This window comes from Antechinus flavipes, chromosome 1, assembly GCF_016432865.1.
Source record: "Antechinus flavipes isolate AdamAnt ecotype Samford, QLD, Australia chromosome 1, AdamAnt_v2, whole genome shotgun sequence".
In the NCBI taxonomy this organism is placed as follows: Eukaryota; Metazoa; Chordata; class Mammalia; order Dasyuromorphia; family Dasyuridae; genus Antechinus; species Antechinus flavipes.
This window is the reverse complement of record NC_067398.1, coordinates 54,279,175-54,304,521: the sequence shown is the minus strand read 5'-3', so window position 1 is coordinate 54,304,521 and position 25,347 is coordinate 54,279,175. Positions and strand designations below refer to the sequence as shown.

Genomic DNA, 25,347 nt, shown 5'->3' with positions numbered 1-25,347 from the left:
CTCATGGGGGACAGGGACTTGAGCCCTGAAGCATGGGCAGCTGGTATTGTCCACCCAATATGCCCTTTCCTCCAGAAGAGCCAGTTTGGGGAATCAGAGGAAAGGGAAAGGTGTGTGGAGTCACTGCTTCCCCCTCCACCCATCCCCTGGGGTGTCCAGAAATAAGGGAAGCCCTTTCCTGATCCTTGAGATTCCTTCCACCCTCACTCTGACCCATCCATTGCCTATCCCTTACAGGCACTGGAAAATGAGCCCTCCCGCCTTGGTCACTGGGAACACTTCAGAGTCTCTCAAGCCCTGCGAGAGAGCAGCTGAAATGATTTATTGGGAAATTTCCTTGATTCCTCTTCAATGTTAAAAGGCCGACCAAAACAACCCAGCAGTCTAATATTGCATGCCATAAATCTAAGCTTGAGATCTTTATCCCTTGAACCTTCTTGGCATGAACTGTGGGCCTGCCCTCCCTCCCTCTGAGATGTGTGTTTCACCCAAGGAGAGTTGGAGAAAGTCACTGGAGAGGGCCCCCAAGGTCATGGTCTAGGCTTTCCCTCTAGTCATCTGCTCCTGACTCTGCTTCTGCTACTAAATATCCCACAATCCTAGTAGCCCCAACACTGGGAAGATCGTATCATTCACCATGGGGCAAGAGCTGTACCCTAAGTCTTGCTCCCATTGACATTTCTTCCTAGTGCCCATCCTTTGTGGGCATGAATGGTCTTATTGGACTTATATTTGTTCTCATTCTCCTTGAATTATCAGAGGCAAACGATAAAGTTGTCTTGTTCCCTTTCTACCTTTGAGCCCGCTCAGCTACCAAAGCAGACTGTTGGAGCAGTCCTCTTATAGGATTTTTATCCTGAGCAAAGCTTCACTATCATGTCTGGGTAAAAGATGAAATGTATAGATATGGTTTGGCAAACTCAGACCTCAAGGAAATATTTAGCTTTCCAATTGGCTCAGTCCAAGGATGCTGGTATCTGGGCTTTTCCCCATAGAAGTTTGGGGGGATCTTAGAAAGGATCTCAAAGGTCATCAAGCTCCCTCAAGAGTTGGAAATGCCCTTGAAGCATCTTTCATGGATTAATTTCTGCCTAAATACTGTTAATGATAAGGAAGGAGGAAAAGATCTAAATTCTGTGCTTTACTTTGGCCATCAACTGGGGTTCTCTGATCATCTGATGGATGATAGGAGTACTGTTGTTTGTCTTTGATTCTCAAAGGGGACCATGACATCAGGGAGGTGATGCCATGACATGCAAGTAAATCAGATTCAAGTGAGAGAGGGCTGTATAAAGTCATCTGCCTCACTTTCCCCTCCAGAGCCATCTGGGTCCAGTGGCCAGATAAAGATCAGGATGACTGGAGATGGCCCTGGATGATAGGAGTATGTACCGAGAAAAATCATCTAGGATAGTCTCCTAAGATTACGAATTGGGTAACTTGAGTTTTGAGAATAGCAAGCTATTTAATTAAAGTCACATGGACAGGAACTGAACCGAGACCCTCTGACTGCAAGCATTCTTTTTCTTCTACATTGTTGGTTTCCAAATATGATGACATTTAAAAAATAGGCAACTGGGTGATGCAGTGGATAAAATGTAAGCCCTGGAGACAGGAGGACATGCATTCTCAGATACCTATAGCTGTGTGACCCTGGGCAAGTCACTTCACCCTGTTAGCTTCAATCTCCCCATCTGTAAAATGAGCTGGAGAAGGAAATGGCAAAATCACGTCATTATCTTTGCCAAGAAAACCCCAAATGGATTCACAAAGAGTTGGACACAATTGAAACAATTAAATCCAAAAAAAGAAAAAGTTCCTAGAATTCACCTGTTAGTATTTGTTATTATAGTATCCTTTGATTCAGAAAAAAAAAAATATGACAGAAAGTTTCTATGAATTCAACAATGTAATTAAGCGGCTCCATATTTTGTAAACAGCAAGAGCATCTATGCCGAGTTGAAAGGTAATAATTATCGAGAGTCTCATGTAGCCTAGGAAAGGCGTATTTGCTTTTGTAAAAATTCACATAGAGATTGGCGGACATTGTTGCAGTCCCCGGACTGCTTTCACGCTCATTTGTTTGGTTCTCAGTTGTGGGCACAGTGCTTAAAGAGTGGGCTTTGCTTCACCTCCTCTGCCTTAGAGCTGATGACCCTGGAGAGGGTCAGAAGTTCTGGAAGATGCTTGCCAAAAATCAGAAAAGGTGCAGACCAGAGCTGGCCACCTCTGTGAATTGGAGCTCTTTCAAGCTTCCAGAGGCACCAGGTGCCTTTTGCAGACGGTGCTCACGGGGCCCTGTGAAGCTTCCTGTTGATGGCAATGGAATCTTTAGCTGCACTGCCAACAACTAAGCCTCCAGGAGCGAGCAGCCAGCAGAGTGGATCAGACAGCCTGGATTTGGTGTCTCATCTGATAGACACCTGCTTAGGAAAGAACTCTCTCCCAAACATCCTCATGCAGAGAGAAACTGAGTGAGGGACTAAGTTAGGGCCCTCCGGGTATCTTGGGGTACTTTCAACAGAATATATCCAAGAATGCCCATCACGTACTCATAGGGACCTTCTCATCCATGCCCTGATGTGGGCAAGCAGGCAGGTGTGAGTACCGTTTCTAATGGAGGCCGGCTTCTGTGGGAGGCTGTCTTGCTGTTCCTTTATGGGCCTCCCTGGGTGGCCAGCCCTGCACACATCTCTGTCAGCAGGAAAAAGGGAGGAAGCCTTCTCTTTCTCACATGACTCACTGAAAAGGGACACTCTGTGTTAGTTGCTCAACCCTGCTTTCTCGTGTTTACATCCAGGAGCCTCCTGCTATTATGGGATCAGGGTTGCTGGGCCCTCCTGGCCTGGCAGGAGCTCCACTCAGCCACGGCCCCAGCCAGCCTGGGAACTCAAGTCAACATGACTCCAGCCAAAGCCGAGCTCCCCCTGATGTTAGCTCTGAGAGGAACCCTGGGCTTGGGGTCCATGGACCTGGCCCCATCCCTGCCCCCTCTCTAGTTGTTTAACTAGGGGAGTTCCTTTCCCTCCATTGCCTCTGCCACAAATATCGGTCCTCCTGAGCTCCCCAGGGTGGTGATGAGGAAAGTTTATTGGGAAATTCCAGTGAGGGGACCTGGAGAGACAATGACTGAATGTACGAGATTCAGTGGTCCTCCTGGGGGGGAAACACCTTCCATTAGTATGCCCCGTTGCCTTGGCCAGGGTCATACCACAAGTCCGTGTCAGATAGGATCCAGCCTGGAAGTCAGCTCGGCATCACATCACAACATGTAATACATCACAATATAAACAGTGTTGTCATTGCTATTAGGTTATTTAGACATATCCAACTCTTCTTGGAAAACCCTGTAGTCTGTGGGGTTTTCTGGGCAACCTGGCAAAGAGAAGGCACTTAATGAGGGCTTATTGATTATCATGAATATTGACTATAGCTGATAACACATTAAAGACCTGGCACACAGAAGGCACTTAATAAGTACTTATTATTATCTATCTTGATTATAGTTGGCATTAAGACCGGGCATGCAGAAGCTACTTAATATGAACTTATTGATTATTATGTATATTAAGGCCTGGTAACCAGAAGGAACTTAATAAGTGTTTATTGATTATTATATACCTTGATTATAGCCAGCATTAAGACTTAGCATACAGAAAGTACTTAATATGTACCTATTGATTACCTTAAGGCCTGGTACACAGAAGGCACTTAATAAGTACTTTATTATTATGTACCTTGATTATAACTACATACACGTTAAGACCTGGCACACAGAAGGCACTTAATAATTATTGATTATTATATGCATTGATTACAGCCAGCATTAAGACTTGTCATATACAGAAGGCACTTTATTGATTATTATGTACATTAAAACCTGGCAACCAGAAGGAACTTAATAAGTGCTTATTGATTATTATGTACCTTGATTATAAGCAGGTACACATCAAAACTCTGAACATGATTACTGCTTAGCTATTGAGAAACTTAAAAAGAGCTGTCCTCACACCAGCTTAGGTAATCTGGGTTCTAAATCTGGCACTGCTCCTTATTAGCTGTGTGATGGACAGATTTCCTACTCTTCCTAAACTTCAGTTTTCTCATCTGAAAATGGGGGTAATCCTAATTATGCTCCTTTTAACCCCCAAAAGTAATCACCAGATATATGGTTTGTACTTCTTAAAGGCTTTTATAAATGGCACTTCCTAGAATTGGCAAGTTGACATGTGACCGTGGCTTCATGGGAAAATATGGAAATCATAGCTAAGGAGATATTTTATTCACTTGTACCTTGAAAAGAGTCTCGAAGTACAGCTGCGATGGTGAGATTTATCCTGAGATATGACACCTCAGCTACTCTGCCGCTGCTGGCTTGCTGCGGAGCCCATTTGAGGAAAGGGTGCTGAGGAGGGGTGAGCTGTGGCAAGCCTAACCAATTGGATCCCTCCTTCTCTGAGGGATTCCGTGCTTTACTAAGGAATATTCCCTCACGTTATTTGCATGCTATATTCTTCAGGGGCTCCTCTTCCCTTGAAAACAGCAAAATTCTGATGCCCAGGATCTAAAAGGTATCAGTTTCCTGCTGACTTTATAATTCAATCCAAAGCCAGGACTACGTGCAAAGCCCGTTTCTCCCTTCGCCTGTTTAGTCCAATTCTTAAGGCCATTTGGAGTCACAGAATATCTGAATTCCCTGGTACCTTAAGAGATCACAAATAGTCTGACCCTAGAGGTTGGAAACTGAGGTTCAACAAAGGAAATTACCTGGGCAAGTTCATAGTCAGGAGGCAACAGGATTTCTAATCTCTCCCTTTTCTCCAGAGGTCTCTCTTGGGGTGTCTGACCTCGCAGAAGGCAACAGGGTACCCCTCCTCTTGCCCCGGCTGCCTGTGCTGTCCCCCTCCCACCTACCCCAGACCCCTGCAGTGAACCCATTTTGGAAAATACCTGCAGCTAATGTGCCATTTTCTAATGAGTCCTTTATCCCAAGATCTTTCCACAAACCACCGGGGAGAGAAGTGCACATATAATTAGGCTAGCTTTATTAGAATCAAAGGGGTGAGTCATATTTGCAAACGTCTCTTATTATACTCAATCTTCCCTTGCAGCTGTTAGGAGGCAGAGCCAATTGTTGGATACTTTAGGAAGGGGGGGAGGGAAGGCGGAGTGGGGAGGAAACATTGTATAGACTTACTTGCCTTGAGGTCGGGGTGTGTATTTTCCAATTGTTACCTCTGCTATTCTCCTGGGGAGCTCAGGCTCCATTATGTGGCTGGATTGGGGTCAAAAGGAAACTATTTGACCCATACTTGGAACTTACTTACATTGTTGAGTGCTTGCTGGACGGCAGCTGAGCCATTCGACTAAAAACAGACATTCAGACTATTCCAGGATCCACCCTGGGATGAATCATTACTATTCTTGGACAAGAAAACAGCTAAGTGCTCAGCCCCTTGTCTGGGGCAGGCAGGAGGCCGGGATGCTCTCTCTGCTGTCTTTCTGCAGCTAGGAAGCCAGGCAGGGATTCCCAGAAGGTTGTATCTGGTACCCCCACTCTGGGGAGAACAAAGATCACCCTGCCCACTCCCACCTAGAGAATCAGACAGCTGGCTCAGCCCTGACACTAGGTAATTTGTAATAGGAGATTTAGACTATAAGTTCCCTGAGGGCAGGGGGTTACAATTCTTTCTGTCCTTTCCTTTTCTTTTTTCTTGCCTCTGTTCTCTTTCCTTTCCCTCTTTTTCTTCCCTCCCTTTCTTTCTCGTCCTTCCTTCCTCCTTCTCCCTCCCTCATTTTCTTCTTCCTTCTCTTTCTTTTTTGTCCTTTTTTCTTTCTTTCTCTATTTCCCTCTTTCCTTCCTTCCTGCCTTCATTATTTATTATGCTATCTTAAAAGCAGACCAAAGAAACATTGTTATAGAAGGGAATGTCCAATGATTTGGAATCAGAGTACTTAAGGTTTAGATTTTTCTTTTTCCTTCCTTTCTCCTTCCCTCTTTTTCTTTCATTTCTTTCACTATTTCTTCTCTCTATTCCTTTCCTCCCTCCATTTTCCCTTCTTTCCTTCCTTCCTGCCTGTCTTCCTGATTTGTTATATCTTAGAAGCAGACCAAAGAAACATTGTTATAGAAGGAAATATCTGCTGATTTGGAATCAAAGTATCTAAAGTTTAGATCCTGCCTTCCTTTCCTCATCTTTTAATAAGGGGGTTGCATTTGATAGCTTCTTAATGTTCTTTCCACATTGAAATTTGGGACTGTAAGATTAGATGACCTCTCAGGTCCCTTACAGCTCAGGAGATACAATTTCCTATAAATGCTAGCTGCTACCAAAGGATGATCCCAAAGGTCTATCCCAACTTTAGGATTCTTTGATTCTCATGCTGGACAAGAAGCCTGGTTCTCATCCTAAAAAGGTCATGTTTCCTGACTCTCATGCTAGATCCTATAGATTCTAAGACTACTTTTAAAGAAGCATATTACATTGGGTCAGGAGCTCAATCTGAGCTCAATCATTATTCAGTTAGCCTTTTTTGAGGGCTTTCTGTGCGCACGGTATTGTGGTAAGGACTGTGGAGCATGGAGGGGAAAACAATAGCTATGAGACCGGATCTTCCTGGAAGATGACAATAAATTTTGGATTTAATCATCCAGGAGAATGAGGGATGTAAGAGATATCCATTGCTCCATTGTAGATAGGAATATAGCAAACGAGAAGCTTCTGTCTGGAGAATTTTAAGTTCTCCTAAGGTAGAGAGCCTTCTGGAAACCTGCATTTCTTAAATCATTGTTGTTTTCCTGAGGATTTCTCAATAGTTTGAAATGGACATTGGTTTACCAATTTTTTAAAAATTGTGCTTTTCTCCCTAGAAAGCAGCACTTTGTTTTCCTTTGAAGGAATCACTGCAAAGACTGAATTGAATGGTAAATAGAGTTTAGTTTAAGGGGCTGCCCAATTCAATGCTACATATACGCAGCAGCAAAATGAATGTCTGCCCCACTCCCAGACCTGAATTCTCTTGATCAAAGGCCTCAAATGGCCTCCGAGCACTAAATCAAGAAAATACTGTAGTTGGTGGTGAGCAGAGGATTAGAGAGATGCTGGGGAGAAAGTAGGTCATATTTTAAACTGTTTCAGCATTGGAGAAAAGCAGCCTTCACACTGGAAACCCCAAATCTGGTCTCAGTTTTGGCACTAATTGTGTGACTGTGGCCAAGTCCCCTTCCTTCCTCTGGGCCCCAGTGGCTTCCCTTATAGTGAGAGGATTGAACAAGATAACGATCTGTGTTGATATCATCTCTCAAATCCCTTCTAATATTAATGTCCTGTGATGCAGATGCTGATGCAGATTATTTCCAAGAAAAGCTGCATGCATGAATCCATTCATTCAAAAATGGAACTAAACATGATGATGTATGCAGATGTTTAAAAAGTCAAACTTCACTGATGGATATTCACAATTCTACTCAGAACTTATTATATATTCTATTACCCAGGAATCAAGGGAGCTCAGACTATGTCTGGGTTGATGTATTCTCTGATACCACAGATTTCTGTGAAATACTCACTGCCCCACCCCCAGAATCAATAGCATTTCTATGCCCTGTGTTAACACATGTTATTTGAAGAGTTGGAGTAAATAGCAGCTGCTCTAGGTTATTCTGGCCACCCAGTATATATATATATATTTTAAAAAGGCACTCCATGGTTAGAAAAGAAGGGAACTTTGAGTCTTTTATTTGTGTGCACTGCCATGGTCAACCTTTCTTGGTGGAGGTTACCCAAGGGGAATTTCCCCCTTTTGTCTAGGTGAAATCCTAGGAAGATAGTTTAGTATCACAGAAAGATCATTGAATGTAGAGACAATCAGCTGACTTAGAACCCAAGCTCTGCTACATCCTCCCAGAGTAACCTTGGCTAAATCAACTATTCAAAACCATGGTTTCCTTTTAGTTAAGAGACTGGTCTAGAATTTTTAGACCATCTTTATGATCCCTTCCAATTTTGCCTTCTATGATTTAGGCCTCTAGGTCAATACATGGGTCACCGGAGGAGAAACTTTTATTGTCCTTTTTCTTTCTTAAATATTGCCTACCGGTATCAAGGTCTGATCTAGAAAGAGATATTTTTGTTAAAAGAAAAAGACTGCCTTTTATCCATAGAGCACTTTCTAACTTTACAAACCTTTATTATGTCTTTTACTTTGGCTTGCCTTTAGAATACCATCAGAGAAAGGAGTTAAGGTGGATAGACATCCATTAATATTCCCATTTCATAAGTGAGAAGACTGAGATTTAGTTGGCTAACTTGCCAATAGTCTCAGGGTCTATTGACCTGTCAGATTGCTTTATATATATATATGCCTATGGGGATCTGGAAATATAACAGCAACAACAAAAACTCTTCTTGGAGGATGCCTTCACGTAAGGGCTGTGTGTCAGGAAGGGCAGTATGATATAGTGGGAGGTAGACTGGATTTGGAAACAGAGGACCTGGATCCCAGTCTTAGCTCCTGAACAAGCTACTTCCTGCCCTTCTTTATGCTTTTCCAGTATAAAAAAAGGGTATCATAACAGGTGACCTCCAAAGCCCCTTCTAGTTCCAATGTCTTGTTATCTTTATTTTAATTCAAAAAGCATTAAGTGCCAGGAGCTGTTTTAGGTGCTGAGGATACAAAACCAAAAGCAAAAACAGCTCCTTAAACAGCAACCTTAAGGAACTTACAAAAGTAAGTTCTACTTGAGGTACAACAACATGTACTTTTAGAAACAAATGGAAAATTTGGAGATGAAACATTAATATATGGGATGCAGGATTAGGAATGTCTTCATGTAGGAACAGATATCTGGGCTGTGCCCTAAATGGAACTAGAACTTCTAAGAAGTCAAGATGAAAAGGAGGACATTCAAAAATATTTTTTAAAATTATTTTTAATTTATGGTATAAAACAAGTATTTCCATAACACAGTATAATTTTTAAAAGATGTTTGTGGGGCAGCTATGTAGTGTAGTGGTTAGAGTGCCAGCCCTAAAGTCAGGAGGACCTGAGTTCAAATCCAGTCTCAGACACTTAATATTTCCTAGGTTGGTGACTCTGGGCAAGTCATTTAACCCCAGTTGCCTCAGGGGGAAAAAAAAGATGTTTGCACATGAAATTACAGATCTATTATGTACAACTTGCGATTCCTTTTAAATAGATATCATATAAGTCATATTATTATCTAAATCCTCCCCCCTTCCCTCTTTAAGCCTTTACAAGGCTATGTAAATGATCCTTTGGCTACCCTGTATTTTCATTAGTTATCTCTGAGAATCTGAATGAAACTAAATAGGATAAAGCCCAGTAAATCGTGGTATTGTTTGGATCCCTTCCAACCTTAAGGACTGTGGCTTCCCATCATAATAGTAATAGAACAGTATTGGAAACAATAATGGCAGTTATTGATTCCCTTGGTAATTAGACAGGGTGAGGAAAAACGGGACACTTGGAGATTTCACAGATTAAATGGTATCTAGTCAATTGTCCCCTGACTAATGAAGAACTAAGCCATCACCAGTCACTTTGGCAATACTATATTAACTTTATCGGGAAAGTGTCTGCCTCTTTTAAGGGTGCTTATTCTAAAATACCATCCTGGATTTGTTGAAATGTGAAGAGCACTGGGTCTAGATGTCAGGATCCCCGAATTCTAGTAAGGGGAGTCACAGACTTTCCAAAGTGGAAGGGACCTCAGGGGCCATCTAGTTCAGCCTGTTTCTATATTTTATAAACAAATAATTCCTACAACAGCCCTGACAGGTGATCATCTGTCACTTTTGTCTGAAGAACTATAGTGAGGGGAAACTACTACCTTTCAAGAAAGTTCATTCTATTTTGGATAGCTCTAATCATTAGTAAGATTTCCCTGAAATTGTGTCTAAAATTGGCCTCCTTTTAGTTTTCAACCCATTATTTCTAATTCTGCCTTTTTTGTACCAAGCAGAAAAAAATCTCTTTACTCTTCCCAGGATAGAACTTCAGATTCATGATGGCTATAACATCCATTCTTACCATCCCAGAGTCTTCTCCAGGCTGAGTCCTTCATCCAGTCCATAATCTTTTGAGCTTGAAGTCAAGACATTGTTTAACCTTCTCGATGCTCTAATTTGAGATCCAGAACTGAAAATGGCACTTCATAATTGCTTGGTCTGTTTTGAAATATGGTACCTAGAACTGAAAATAGTAGTGCCCTCTATATGATCTGACAAGCACAGCATAGAATTATTTCCTCCCTAATGCTTTCTTAATGTCCTCTAATATCGTGTTAGGATTTGGGGGTTATTACATCACTGTTTATTCATTAGTCTACTAAAAACCCCTGCTCTTTTTTTACATAAACCATACCATACCATTCTTCATCTATAGTAGCTTGTGAAACTCAAAATATTAGTATTTATTGTTTTTATATTGTGTCTGATTAGATTCTTTCTAGACTGAAAGTACAGTACTCATTTCCATGAGCATGGAAGTTTTAGCCTGCTACTTTTCATCTGGCGTGGGTTCTCTCCTCCTTTATTGTTGTTAGTCATTTTGGGTCAAACTCTTTGTTTCCCTATTTTAGATTTTCTTGGCAGAGATACAGCAGTGAGTTGATCATTTCCTTTCCCAGCTCCTTTTACAGATGAGGAAACTGAGGCAAACAGAATTAAAAGTGATTGGGTCATCATCACAAAGCTAGTAAGTGAGGCCATACTTGAACTCAGGAAAATGAGTTGTCCTGATTCTAGACCTGGAACTCTATCCACTCCATTGCCACCCAGCTTTCTTCTCCTTGGACTGACTTGTCTGATGGTCCTATCCTGGGGAGCAGGAGGTGGGGTGGAATTCACCAGAGTGATGTCAGGATTTTTGTGTAGACACTAGGTTGGTTTTAGCAGCTCCGAACTCTGGAACCCAAGGGATCTACCCTTCTCGACTTCCCCAGTAGCATGACTACTAATGTCATCTAGTGGACTAGCTATCTGTATATAGGCCTTATTTTACTGTGATTCACTTTATTGTGATTTGAATATACTGCATTTAAAAAAAAAAAAAACTAATTGAAGGTTTGTGGCAATGCTGAGTCCAGCTAGTCCATCTCTTTTTCCAACAGCATTTGTTCATGTGTTATCTTTGTGTCATATTTTGGTAATTTTTGCACAATTTCATTATTGTGAATTTTTTTCATTATCATGATATCTGTTACGGTGATCTGTGATCAGTGATCTTTGATGCTACTATTGTAAATTGTTTTGGGGGCTATGGATTGTGCCCACATAGGACAGTGAACTTAGTCAATAAATGTATATGTTCTGACTCTTCTGAGGAACTGAATGTTGCCCATCTCTTTCCCTTTCCTCAGACCTCTGAATTCCCTGAGATACAAAAATATAAATAACCTCACAATGGCTTCTTAAATATTCAAGTGGAAGGAAAAGTGGTACCTCTATCTCTCCCTTTAAACAAAAGGCTAGAAATGATTAAACTGAGTAAGGAAGGCATGCTAAAAACGGGGATAGGCTGATAGCTAGCCCTCCTTCAACAGTCAAGTTATGAATGTAAAGGAAAAATTCTTAAAGGAAACTAAAAGTGTACATTGTTGGAGTATTTTTTTTTAAGTAATAAAGCATTTTTTAGTTAAGGTATATACATTTCCTTTAGATATGTTACTATTGCACACTTAGAATACAGTATAGTGCAAATAATAACTTTTATAGGTACTGGGGAGCCAAAAAAATTGTGTCTTTCTTTATTGAGATATTCACTTTATTGTGGTGGTCTAGAACTGACTGAACCTACTATATCTCCTAGGTATGCTTGTAATTTGAAAAGCATATTAATCGCACCTTTATCCAGGTCATCACTACAAATGTTAACCAGCTTAGGGCCAAGCAGATATCCTGGGGCCATACCACTGGAGACCTCCATACTTTTGAGTCTGGTCCTCCAGTCAGTACTATCACTAAGTCTATATCACTCTGTCTTTCCCACAAGAATTGCTAGAGAGACTTTGCCAAAAGCTTTGTTAAAATTTTATTCCAACTGTCTACTGATCTATCAAACAGCTGTGTCTAAAAAATAGATAAAAGTTGAAGTGTCGTGACATATTTGGGGCCATTCCTGTTCATATCTGAGCTGTAATACTGGGATCAGAGAGATATATTTGGGGGCATCCCTGTTCATAGATGAGTCGTAATACTGGGATCAGAGAATTCAAAGATTTAGAACCAGGAGGGGCTTTAGACTTCATCTAGTGACAAACCCTCTCTCACCTCTCTGGGCCTAAACCATACCATCTATAAAATTTAAAAAATGGAAATAAATCTTCTTCATGGTCTCTACCAGTTTAACTATTTATGCAGTATGTATAGTTTTTAATTCAACAAACATCTAACTCCTACTTTAATCATATCAGTGTGTTAGGAAGGAGTTTGGGATAAAAAGAAGCAGTTCTTGCCTTCTGGGAACTTAGTCTTTCAGGGGAACATATCAGCTACATGGATGAGCAAACTCAAAAGTATACACAAGATAACATGGGTGGGCTCAGAGGCTTGGCAGACACTCACTCTAGGCATCTCATGGATGGTCCCAGGGCTTTCACCAGCATGAACTGATTTTTCTCTCTGGCTTTTGTCTTTTTCTCTCTCACCCCTTGAAGGCGAAACGTATTGAGCCTGTCCAAGGGAATTGATGATGTTGGTGCTCTGAAGTGGGACCTATCCCTCTGCCTCCTCTTGGTCTGGATAATTTGTTTCTTCTGCATTTGGAAAGGAATCAAGTCAACTGGGAAAGTAAGTCATGTTTGTTTTTTCTCTTTTTCTTGGGGGGGGGGGAGAGGGAAGAAGGTTTCTCTTGCTTCTTATCCCCTAATTTACTCCCTTCTTTGAAAATAACTCTAAAGCATATTATTGAGGAGAGTCATCTTTTATTTTTATTTTTTTATTAAAGCTTTTTATTTTTCAAAGCATGTGCATGAATAATTCTGCAACATTAGCCCTTGTAAAACCTTGTGTTCCAGTCTTCTTCCCCTTTTCACACCCCCCCCCCCCCGCTTAGATGGCAAGTAGTACAATATCTGTTAAATATGGAAGAAATATATGTTAAATGCATACATATTTACACAATTATCTTGCTGTACAAGAAAAATCAAATCAAACCAGAAAAAAAAATGATGAAGAAAACAAAGTGCAAGCGAATAACAACAAAAAGAGTAAAAATGCTATGTTGTGATCCACGCTCAGTTCCCATAGTCCTCTCTCTGGATATAGATGGCTCTTTTGATCGAGGAGAGTCATCTTAAGCCAACATTTTCAATAGGAGAATGGAATTGGAAAGCGTATATTTGATATTCTCTTACCTTTATTTTCAGTGAATGATCTTCTCCCACTAATCATACTTGTGTTCATGCTCCAGAGTTTTAGCACAGTGCTTAGCACACAGTAGGTATTTGATAATCAGTAATCATCATCCAGCCCTTCAGAAAAGTAAGAGTTGTTTGTTGACTGACTGGTTAGGTGATGCTCACTTTTGATATTTTTTCTCCCTGGGATATTTGCAATGTTGATAGGGGACTGAAAAAAGAATAAAAGGACTTCAAGATATCTAAGGTAACTTTTCTACTAGAATGATAGCTGAGGGGGCCATAGGAATGGCTCACCATAAGTCAGGCTTTTTTACTGTTCCTTGGATCACACAACAGATAGGCTTGTCTAGACCTATTATTTCAATTTTTCTGGCACATTTTCGAGTGGCCAGAATCAGTAATAGATTTCAGGAATGTCAGTGAACTTAGATGGGGAAAATGATATTTTTATCTTCACCATCCTCAAAATATTTCCTTCAATTATTTAAAAATGTGATTTCAAGAAAGGGTCCATAGTACTCTTCAAACTGCCAGAGGTGTCCATGAAAACACAATGTTTAAGAGCACTGGGCTAGGACAGATTTCTAGAATCACAACTCCAGGGAACCTCTGATCATTTATTTCAACCTTTCTCTAGATAAAGGAATTCCCTCTGTACCTTGAAGAGAGATAGTACAATGTAGAAGATACATAGTGCTTATTCTAGAATCAAAGGACCTGGTGTGATATGTTGTCTTTCTTGGAGAAATAATTTAATAACTTTATACCTCAGTTTCCTCATTTTTTAAACTTTAAGATCACTTCTAGCTTGAATGTCTATGATAACCACCAGATAGCCAGCCAATTCCTGCTTGATCAGATAGATGGAGAGTTCACTACCTCACAAGGTAGATTCACAGTCTCTCCAGATGCCCAGATTTTTTCCATAAAACTTTGATAGTGCAGTTAAGGGTTATTACAGCTCTTCTCTTACAGGGTCATTACAGCTTTTCTCTTTAGGATACATGGTTCTGTTTCTTGTTTGATGATTGATGGGCCATCCTCCTTGGCCAAGGTACTACCCTTTCTGTGCTTTAATTTCCACCATGTAGAAAAACAAAAAAGGTTATTTGCAAAATATATACTTCTGTCTGACTATGTCTTAGATGTTCACAAGGATTTAAAGAAGGATAGGTGATGAAGCTTATAGTCTAGATGAGAAGAAAAGAAAAAAAGTCAAATACTAAACAAGATGAATAGTGATTAGTGGTCTTAACACTACTAACAAATAGAGAACCAAGACTGGATCCCAGAGTTCATGGTCCAGTGTCCTTTCCACTGTATGATCCTCCTCTAGCTCCCTGGGGCATTTTCTATTTTATTTTTGTCTCCCAGAGGTGAGGGTGTGGTTTCCCCATATATATGACAACCTCTGGGAAGAACAGAACAATAACTTTGCCTCTGTTTCTGCAGAGCATGGCCAATACAAATACAGGCAGAGTTCTTTGGATTTCCTTGCACTCAGAGAACAGTAAATCATCCACCTGTCACAATCTGATCAACAGGCTAGACCTTTCCTCCCCAGAACCGCTAGCTTCTCTACACAAATGGCCTTGAAGCACACCTCTGTTCTTTGAGGATTCTAGAGCAGCTGAAAAATGTCAGACTGGATGTTGGAATCAATCTTGATTCTTCTGTTTTTGAGAGCCACAGATATTCAAGTGGAAGCTCTCAACTCTAGACTGAGAGTCATATTGCATGGTAGAAATAAATGTTTTTTTCAAAAGCACATTTTAAGAAATTTTGAGTGTGTGGAGTAGTGAATAAAGCCTAGGGCCAGAAACCAAGAGTTCTGATGTCTGGGTTGTCTACCATTCACTCATTATAGGACACCAGACTAGTCTTCTGGACCCATTTCTCCCACATGTAAAGTGAAGATAAAGAACCACTGGATATCGATCATTTAGCTTAGCTCTCTCATTTGGGACCTAAGTTTCCCCAAGTTGCAGGTAAGAAAGCCACAGGATCCACATTCATGTTCTTTGATAACAATAACTAGCTTTTGTAGAGACCTTTAAGGTTTGTGAAGTACTCTACATGTGAGATTATTAATGCCCATTTGATCCATGTTTGCCAAATAAAATGTATAACATACACATTGCATTTCTAATAAGGCACTGCAGGATGAGAGTTTACTCTTGAGTCTCTTAAAAAGGTTCTCTTGTATGTAAGCCTAATGTGCTAAGCACATGGGAAACGCAAGGGTCCAATAAGTCATGGAAATGTGGCAGAGCAGATGAAAGGCTGGATTGGCAGCCATAAAGAGATCTGGATTTGAATCTTGCCCTGGATAGTTACTTACTCCATGGCCATGAATGCATAGGATCCTAGATTCAGAGAAACTGAGGAGCATTCTAGGGCAACCACTTCATTTTGGGAAAATGAGTCCCAGCAATGGAAGATGTCTCTAGTTCTCTGAAAACGGGAGATTGTTGTGAGGCACCTGCCCCACAAAGCAATGTGTGTCTTGGGTCAGAGGAAATTGCCAACATTAATAGGAGTGATTTTATTCATGGTGAGATTAAGACACACTGCCCTGAGCTGGAAGGCGTTTGCTCAATCTAATTTTGCAGGTGAAGAACCAGAGATCCAAGATCATTACATGTTTTACCGAGGGTCGTGCAATCATTAAGGGTCAGCCGAAGCTGGTTTCATTTCCCTCATTTGCCCATAAGCAACTGAAGTACCAAAAGATAGTTAGTTGGCTTTGAGTAAGTCAGTGTCTGAAATGACCCATGAGTTCAGAGAGCAAACCTCTGCCTCAGGCGAATGACTGGCTCCTTCAGGGAATCACGTGCTTGCTTTGGCATGATACCCGTGCAATTATTGGCTTCTGCTTCCTTGGAGGGGGTGATGAAGTCAGAGGAACGTTCACTGACTTTCAGGAGTCTGAAGACATGGATTTTCCTCATTCTCCTTAACAAAAGCTCTTGCCTCTAATTTCAAAGGGTAGTTGGGACACATCATTCTCTTCCAGTGAGAGATAAGGAAATTGTGGGGCTGGGGGACAGTAAAAGACTTGTGTTTTCTCTATGTAGCGAGCTGATAGCAGAGCTGGGAGCAGATCTCAAGACATCAAGTCCCACGCTTACTGCATTGCACCAACCTGCCCCGAAAAAGTCCCCCACACCTAAAAATGTTCATAATAAACTGCTCAGTCTGCCTCAGGAGTAGAGAAGAAATGACTGAAGAGGGAAGTCTAGGCTTTGCTGCCCCTCACTGGTGTGGATTTGTGATTCCCAAGGTCCCTTCCCATAATCCTTCCTTACTTCACCTTCTGGCAACCTGGGGCTAGGAAACAAGGGTGTGGTTTGACTTTGTGGTTACATATATGCCAAAGAATGTGTTTGACTAAGTTGTTTCTTCTCACACCCTAAGAGCTTTTCTGGGTTTTTTTGAAAGTGAAAAGAATGCAATTGTGGTAGTGGTTGGTATCTTCTTCGTGCCCCCTTTCCCCATTTTGAATTTATCAGTGTAGGGAACTCCAGGTGTGAAACCTTCCTTTACAATGCAGACTGGTAGCTCCCCTGAAAATCCTACTATAGTATCAAAGTTACTTGTGACAGGTATATGAAAAGAGAGAATGTCAGAACTGAAAGGGACCTTTGAGGAGAGAACACTATAGCTTGAAGGAATTTTAGATTAGGGAAGTAGAACTAAAAAGGACTTTGAAAATTACAATGATAAAGGTAGGAGAGACCTTAAGATATAGAATGTTAAATTTTTAAGGAACCTTAGTACAGAGAATATGGGAGCTAAAACAGACCTGGAAAACCAAAATGTTGGAGGCAAAAGGAACCTCGGAATGTTAGAATTGGAAAGGGCCTTAGAATATTAGTATCAGACTCATATATTGACTTAGGAAACCACAAAATGACATTAACTATGTAGCATTTTTATTTTGTTATACATCTTGTTACATTTTTTGTTTGTTTACAGGGCTTCCCTCTAAAGTTTGGCAGGAATACGTTTGGCATCTCTACCTTAGAACAGAATTTAGATCTGGGAGGTGATTCCTTGAAGCTTACTGGGTCCAACTCTCCTCTCATTTACAGATGGCCATGGGAGTAGAGACCCAGAGTAGGCAAGCGACTTACAAATCCACAATCAATTGGTGGAGGAGGTCTAGAGTGGAAAGGGTCACACAAATCTTCATATTTCATAGAATCTTCAAATTAGAAATGTTCATCTTCCAATACAAGGGTTTCTGATTTTTTCCCTGTGTCTTAGACCTCTCTGGAAATCTATTGAAGCCGATGGACCCCTTCTTTCTCAGAATTGTGTTGTTAAAATAATTGAGAGAAACTAAATTTCAGTTGCAGGCTAATGAAACTCAAAATGCATTTTCCCCTCATTATAATACCTTGTAGGTCCCATGCCAATAACCCCCTATCTATTCCAGCCCTCCTCCATTTTCCATTTTATACAGGAGATAACTGGGGAAGGTCACATGCTGATGTTCTAGCCTCAGCTCTTCCATATTATCTTGTACCAGTCATTTCCTTTCTGTGAGACAATTTCCTGTCCTATAAAATGAGGGGATGACAAGAGATGAGTTCCTATGTCCCTTCTAGTTCCAAATGTTTCTAATGCTCCCATGACCTACCCAACCAATCCCACAGTTTGTAACTGGCCAAGCCTGGAATCCAAATTTCTTGACTTCCAAGCCATTGCTCTTTCTTCTTTATGTTACCAGTGTAAAAGCTAGCCCAATTAAGTTCTCTAATGTTAGGTTAGATTTGAGATCTCCTCAAATACTATGTGTATTTCCATTCTAAAGACTCAAAGAACTGTGGAGGATTGGTTGATAGAACGGAAAAATACCGTGCCTTATGGAAAGGCCCAATATGCTTTACGCCACCAGTATTGTGGCGCCCCTGGCCTTGGCTTCTCCTGGCATAACTCCCCTAGGACGTATTTAAAAAGCAGGAGAGTGGATCTCAAGAGCTTTCCCTTCAGATCAGCAAATTTTGCAAAACAAAAATATATTTTAAATGAGGCGACGGGGATGTAATTACAAAGGGGGAGCCTGTTTGACTCCAGTTTCAACACAAATACACACAAACACTAGACAACCAACAAAAGTGAAAATCTGCAGGCACATTTTCTCAAGCACTCCATCCCCCTCTGCCCTCCAGAAACAATAACTAATCACCCCCACCCCTCCAGAAACAATTACTGCAGCCACCACCACCCTTCACCCTAGACACAAAACCCTTTTGCTGCTAGCAGAGATTGGCTGGCACAATAGTGTGAGCCTTCGAAGCCTAAAGACTTTGAAGTGCCTGCCCAGCAGAGTCTAAGGACTCCATTCATGGCCAGCAGCTATTGTCTTGGGCAGTCTACATGTCTCCAGGGTTCCTGGGATGGGGCCGGGCAGGAGCTGGCTACTGATGGAGATGGGGAAGCCTGTCCTCAGGAAGGGAGGAGGGGGAAAAGCTTTAGGGGAATTTTATTTGATTATTTTTCTCTCAAGCATTTCATAAGTTGATGCAAGACACCCCAGCTGCCCCTTAGGGAGTTATGGGAGTTCCCCCTGCCTGGAAGAGCCAAGAAGAATGGAGCCATAAAAATTTGACTACCAGAAAGGGGCCTTAGAGACCATTTAGTTTATGATTCCGAGAGGGTGAATTGATTTTTTTTTAAATTCATTCATTTATTCAGCAAGACCCAGAATGATGGTATAGCAAGAACTCTGAATTTTGAGTTAGGAGACATAGGTTTGACTACTTGCTCTTCACTTGAAGGTGATCAAAGTAGCATACTTCTCTGGAGCCATTCCTTCATCTGTAATTTTACCCATGATTTTATCAGTAGGGAGAACTCCTGGTTCCCAGTGAAGCCCTTCTATGAAGTTGCTAGGCTTTCTCATTTCCTGGATCTCTGTTTCCTGTTATAGGAGATTGGACCCTGAGGTCCCTTCTGGCTCATCTAGAACTTAGAGCTCTAGATAATTGTTAAACAACTTGTCTTTGGCTACATAACTAATGAACGTTCGAGGTAGAACCTGAACTGTCTCCAAACCTCTATACACTGTCACTCATCTGTAAGATTGTGACAATAGTGCACCTAAGCTACCATACCTCACAAGGTTGTTGGGAAATACTTTGTAACCATTAAAACATTAGAGAAATGGAAATAGAGAAATGTAAATCATAGACGTGGATGAACTTCCTATACCACTCAAACCACAGTGTTAGCCATCAAGAGAGATACAATGATAGTGAGATATTTTGGTCTTTTGTTGTCTAGCTGTTGTTAAGTCATGTCTGATTATTCATGACCTCATCTGGGATTTTCTTAGCAATTTTCTTAGCATTCTGCTAGAATGGTTTACCACTTTCTTCTCTAGATCATTTTATAGATGAAAAAACTGAGGGAAATAGTCACAGCTAGTGAGTGTCTTTGGGCAGATTTGAACTCAGGAAGATGAGTCTTCTTCCTGACTTCAGTTCTGACACTTCATCACCTATCCCCTGCTCATTAGGAGTTTATAACTAGTAACTGGGCATAAAATATGGACACATAAGTATAATACAAAAGAAAGAAATGAGCTTGAGGGAGGGACTCTAAGATGTTCTGCAAGATTGAGAGAGGGAAGGGATGACTTTCAGCTGCTGCTGTCAGGGAAGACTTCATGCACTAAAATTTGAGCTGGACCTTAAGTCCTTTTAGGGTAGGATTTTGAGCAAGGAGAAAAGTGGCAAGAACCTGGAGTGGTAGTAATGTATTCAAAGTTGGAGATCACAAAAACATATGCAGTGGGTGAAATAACTATTCCAACCAGATATTTGGGCAATTAGAGAATCCCCAGAAGGGATATGAGACTATAGTGGCTAAGGCTATCATCTTAAAAGTGAGGCAAAAGGAAGCCAGAGGGATGAAGTGTCTTGTTCTTGGTCACACTGAAAGCTAAAGGCTAAATTGAGATGGAAGCTGAGATCTCCTCAAATCTCTCAGGTCAAGGTCTTTTCACCTTACCACGTGGCTTGTTGAATGGTATTAGATTATTTAAAAAGGTCGTGTGTTATCCAGTGTGGGTTAACAGATTTGTATTTTAACAGTACTCTTTGGATTTGATTTGGAGAGCTTGAAATTCAAATGTCTGGAAATTGCTGGGCAATGCAAAGTAACCAAAGTGCTGGAGTAGAGAGTTGGGTCTCAGATCAGCTTGATTTCCAGATGGAATCAGTCTTCCTCCCTCAGACTCATTCACTACAAGGGGCCTTCATTAACCTGTCAAATTTGTGTGTTTTTCATGTGTGTGTATTTTATTAGTTAGCATACATCTAGAAGTCAGAGCAGATAGATGATGATATTTAAAATAAACATATGTATTTATTCTTTCAACAGATATTCAGCATGTACTCTCTAGGTTGAATGCTAAGCATGCAGAGGGGCACATAGCTTAATAAAAAGTGTCCTCTACTTTCAAAGAACTTAAAATTGACTATGGAAGCTCAGACAGTTAATGCAGTTAAATGGAATACAAATTAGAATGTGATTATGCAAATAAGTCCTACCTCAATTAAACAAAGTGCTCAGCTAATATTCAGCTAAGGCAGATTCAAGGATCTTCTGGCTAGATGAATGTGGAACTTAGGGGGTTAATTGAGGGCTAAAAACATACTTCTTTTGGTCTTACCTCTTGCTAGCAAACTGTCTAAAATTTCCACATTGCTGTATAGTCACATGTAAGGTGGAATCTCTCCACTAAAGGCAGATCCTACACAGGGTCTCAGGAGACCTGAGTTCTAATCTGAGCTCTGCTCCTAATTAGCTGTATGTCCTTGGCCAAGACAGTAAAATCCTTGAACCTCCATTTCCTCATCTGCAAAATGGAGCTAATATCTAATAATAATAATCTCTGCCTGCCTCATGAGATTGTTCTCATTTTGAAGATGTGTTCTCATGGCCTAAGATAGATTGAAATTTTTAAAAAAGTTAGGGCATTGGGTAAAAGGCTGGGATTTGAATTTTGGGGAAATCAATTTAAAAAAGAATGAAGAGTATACAACAACTCTTCATTAGATGGAGAAAGGTGATTGAGAAAGAGATGGGGACAGTTGTTGTCCTCAGAGAAGTGAATAAGCCCAGTAGCTTCAGAGATTGGGGAAAGCAATAATCTAAACAAGACAAAAGATAAGACTGTATCCAAAGCTTAGTTTCCATCCTTAAACCATTTCTTTAAGATCTTTTGTCTTCAACCTGTTATCCTTCTTTGTGAGGGGGAGAAGTATAAGTCTAGAAACAATCTTCTAAATAAGAAACAGCTTATTTTAGCATCATTATTAGCATTATCTTTATAAGTATTATTATTAATAGTAGTATTTTAGTATTGTTTCCAATGACAACTGCAAAAGGAGGTTTTTCTTGTCTTGCCACATAGCAAGGATAGTGGAAAGTGGTATTTGCCACATGACTTCTGATTGAAGAAAGTGAGAATATTCAGTCTGGAGAAAAGAAAGAAGTGAGGACAGGGAGAGGATATCTGTCTTTAGGTATTTGAAGGATTGTAGAATGATGGAGGGGTTAAGTATAAAATGATCGAGACATTATTTTATTTGGTCTCAGAAGGGAAAACTCAAATGTGGGATAGAAATTTGAGTCAAATATAGGCTTCACATCAGAAAATAATAAAGGCTAATATTATTTGGTGCTTACTGTGTACTAGGCATTGTACTAAACACTTTATTAAAAATATCTTCATCCTTACAACAATGCTGAGAAGTCATTGCTCTCACTGTACCCATTTTACAGATGAGGAAACTGAGGTAAATAGAGATTAAGTGACTTGCCCAGAGTCACACAGTTACTATGTGTGTTACCAAATCCAAGGCTCTACCCATTTACCTAAATGCCTAAAGAGGGGAATAAGGATTCTCTAACAGTCTTAGTAATTCATGAGTGAAATGGGCATCCTGGGATGGGGGAAAAAGGGATTAGTGGGCTCCTCCTCATTGAAGTCTTCAAGAGGACTACTTGGCAGATCGTGAAGATAATCTCTATCCGATCTGAACTTGCCCTGGTTAGACAATCACTTAGCTATGATCATCTAATGGAAATGAAATATTAAAGTGCTCTGGCCCCAGGGCTTCTCCTGAAACTTAGTGAGACTTGTTGCTCATGTTTACTTTCTCTTATAAATCTTTTCTCTAGCGATATAAAAACAAAACAAAAAAACAAAACCCCAACGATCACCACCACCACCACCAAAAAAGCAACCCTCCAAAATAAAACAAAACCCAAACCTTCTTTACTCAAAATTCCTGTTAAATGAGGTCTAGAGATTTGGGCTAAGGTTCAAACTGTGTCACTAACATGTGAAACTGCTTCTCTCTGGTTCTCATTTTCCTGATAACAAGATGATTTCTGAACTCTTGTTCAGCCCTATTGTTCTCTGTTCTAAGATCCCTTCCAGAGATGTGGCAAAGAATAATCAATGGAGTCAGAAAAACCTGCATTGACATCCTGTCCTTGCCATATACTAATTGAATTCAGAGAACTCTGAGAGATTATAAAAGTTGCTTATCTCTCTTGGTGGAGGGATGTTTTTTTTTCCCTTTCTGATTTCACATTTAAAAAAGGGATTTTTCAGCTCTGACATTGTATGTCCTAAGGTCCCTTCTAGTTCTGATGTTCTTTGATTCAATGGATTTCACCTGAGTTTAAGTGTGTGTGTGTGTGTGTGTGTGTGTGTGTGCATGTGTGCGCACTTTTGGGAGCAGATACTCACAATTCTCAATGCAGAAAGATAAAAGAACATGAAAGTTGGGTAAGTTCATCTCAAGGAAGGAGATGTGCTTAAAAAGAACCAAAGCAATGTCATTTCATAGCTCTCTCGCTGTTTCTTTTCTATTTTAAGGTTGTATACTTCACAGCCACATTCCCCTTCGTCATGCTTTTCGTGCTGTTGTTACGTGGAATCACCCTTCCTGGAGCTGCCTCTGGCATCAAGTTTTATCTGTATCCCGATGCCTCCCGTTTGATAGATCCACAGGTAAGGTACTGCTGGACCTCCCCATGGCCTCTCCTGACACTCAGGGGGCCATGAGCAGAGGAGTCAGGTCTGGGGCTTTGGGGAGGAGGTGGAGTGGTCCAGAACACTTTTTTTTTTTTTCCATTACTCTCTTGAGTGCAAATGAAGCACTGAATGCTAATGGGTTGTGTTTTTCCACTGTCTCATTGAAAAGGTCATTGTTGAAAGTGTTAATGTATCTTTCCATGTGTATATCTTTTTATGTCAAAGGATTCTGAGGCTGTAGACTCTGTCCAATTATAGAATCTGGGTTAGGCTCTGGACAAGGTAAGGGAGATAAAAGTTTTTATGAGGATAGCTTTCTCCCTTTCTCCCCATTTTCTCCATCCCAAGGAGAGCCAGAAAAAAAAGGGGGACAAAGGGAACCTTGCTTGGAGGAAAGCATGGGAGTTCATCCCATACAGGGGCCTCCAGAAGAAGATGCTGAGTGAGGTAAGGGGAACTTTGACAAAGGTCAGCTGTCTCCAGAGTGTCACATCGGAATCGCAAAAATCGTTAGAACTCAGAGATCACACCTCCATATCAGCTGAAATTGGAATGATTAGATTCAGCCCTGTGTAGCCTGTTAGTTCTTTCTGTTTCATTTTCCAGATGAGGATTCTGAAGTTCTTAGAGGTAAAACAACTTGGTCATAGTCATACACCAGGAAAATAGTAGAGTCAACATGTGAACCCAGGTTTACTGAATTACATTCTAGTCTTTTTTATCCCTCTCCCTTCTTACTATTTCTCAGGGAGAAATCCAATCTTTCTTTTCATGTGGTGAGTTTCTGAAATGCTTTGGGATACCCAGGCCAGGTTACTCATGTTTGGTTCAGCAACCATTTTTTCCTACCTCCTACTGAAGCTCTGGGTTCAAACTGTAGGCTTTTCCTTAGCTTGAGTAAAAGTTCAATTGCCAAAAAAAATTGCTAAGTTATGGGAAGGAGACAAAATTCTAGTTAAATTTTTGTCTCTTCTTTCAGAATCAGGTTTCTTTTTGATCTTTAGAGCATTGGCTTCCACACACACACACACACACACACACACACACACACACATTAGTGAATTTCTTTTATTCAACCTACTCTAGGTCACTGCCTCCTACCTGTTGACTGGAGAGCTGGAAGGGCTTGTCATTAGAAATAGGGTAGAAATAGTTGGAGTCATAGAAGCATTGGTGCTGTACAGGTATTATGATTTGTAATCCCGAGTGCCTACAGAGCCCACACATTTCATGGGATTCAGAACAGTTCCTTCCCGTCATCAAGCCCCTTCCCCTCACTTTACAGAGGGGAAATTGGGGCTGGATAGGTGAGACATCTTGTATAAGATCATCCTAAAGTAATAAGTCTTGAAAAAGCACAAATTCATTAAGGGGCTTGCCCCCATTGACCTGTTTGGGAGAGCATCAAGTACTCTTGCCATCTGCCTGGAGTCAGTAATAAAGATGAAATCAAACCCCAAGTCTGAAATGCCTGTTCTGAGTTCAGCTCAGGGATTTCTCTTGGTTTGGGGGAAAAGGGAACCAGGAGAAAGAGGGTGTTTGGGGGAATGAGGGTTGTTGGTGAAGACTTAAGTCTTCAGAGAATTAGCAGTCGCCAGCTTGGTGGGAGCAGAGCTCCCTTGGGCGCCGATGTTTCTGTCTCCCCGGTCCCACTGGATGTTCTCTCTGCTGGCTGGGTAACTGTTTCCTCCTGGTCCCTTTTCTAGAGCTAGCTCCCTTGTAACGTTCTTCCTTTCTCCCCTTCCCCCTCTCTCCCTCCAGGTCTGGATTGATGCCGGGACCCAAATCTTCTTTTCCTATGCTATCTGCTTGGGGGCAATGGTCTCGCTGGGAAGCTATAACAACTACAAATACAACTGCTACAGGCAAGTCTTCCCTCCACAGGGGTACCCGCGACTTA

The 25,347-nt window shown here is 41.0% G+C and overlaps 1 protein-coding gene across 1 annotated transcript in view; it reads left to right on the top strand.

The window, feature by feature from the left end:
- Positions 1-25,347, top strand: part of SLC6A6 (solute carrier family 6 member 6) — a 135,608-nt gene that overhangs the window by 78,693 nt on the left and 31,568 nt on the right. The window contains exons 6-8 of the mRNA XM_051982932.1: positions 12,680-12,812; positions 23,289-23,423; positions 25,209-25,312. Of these exons, the coding sequence (XP_051838892.1) occupies positions 12,680-12,812; positions 23,289-23,423; positions 25,209-25,312 (372 nt within the window). The remainder of the gene's footprint in view (positions 1-12,679; positions 12,813-23,288; positions 23,424-25,208; positions 25,313-25,347) is intronic.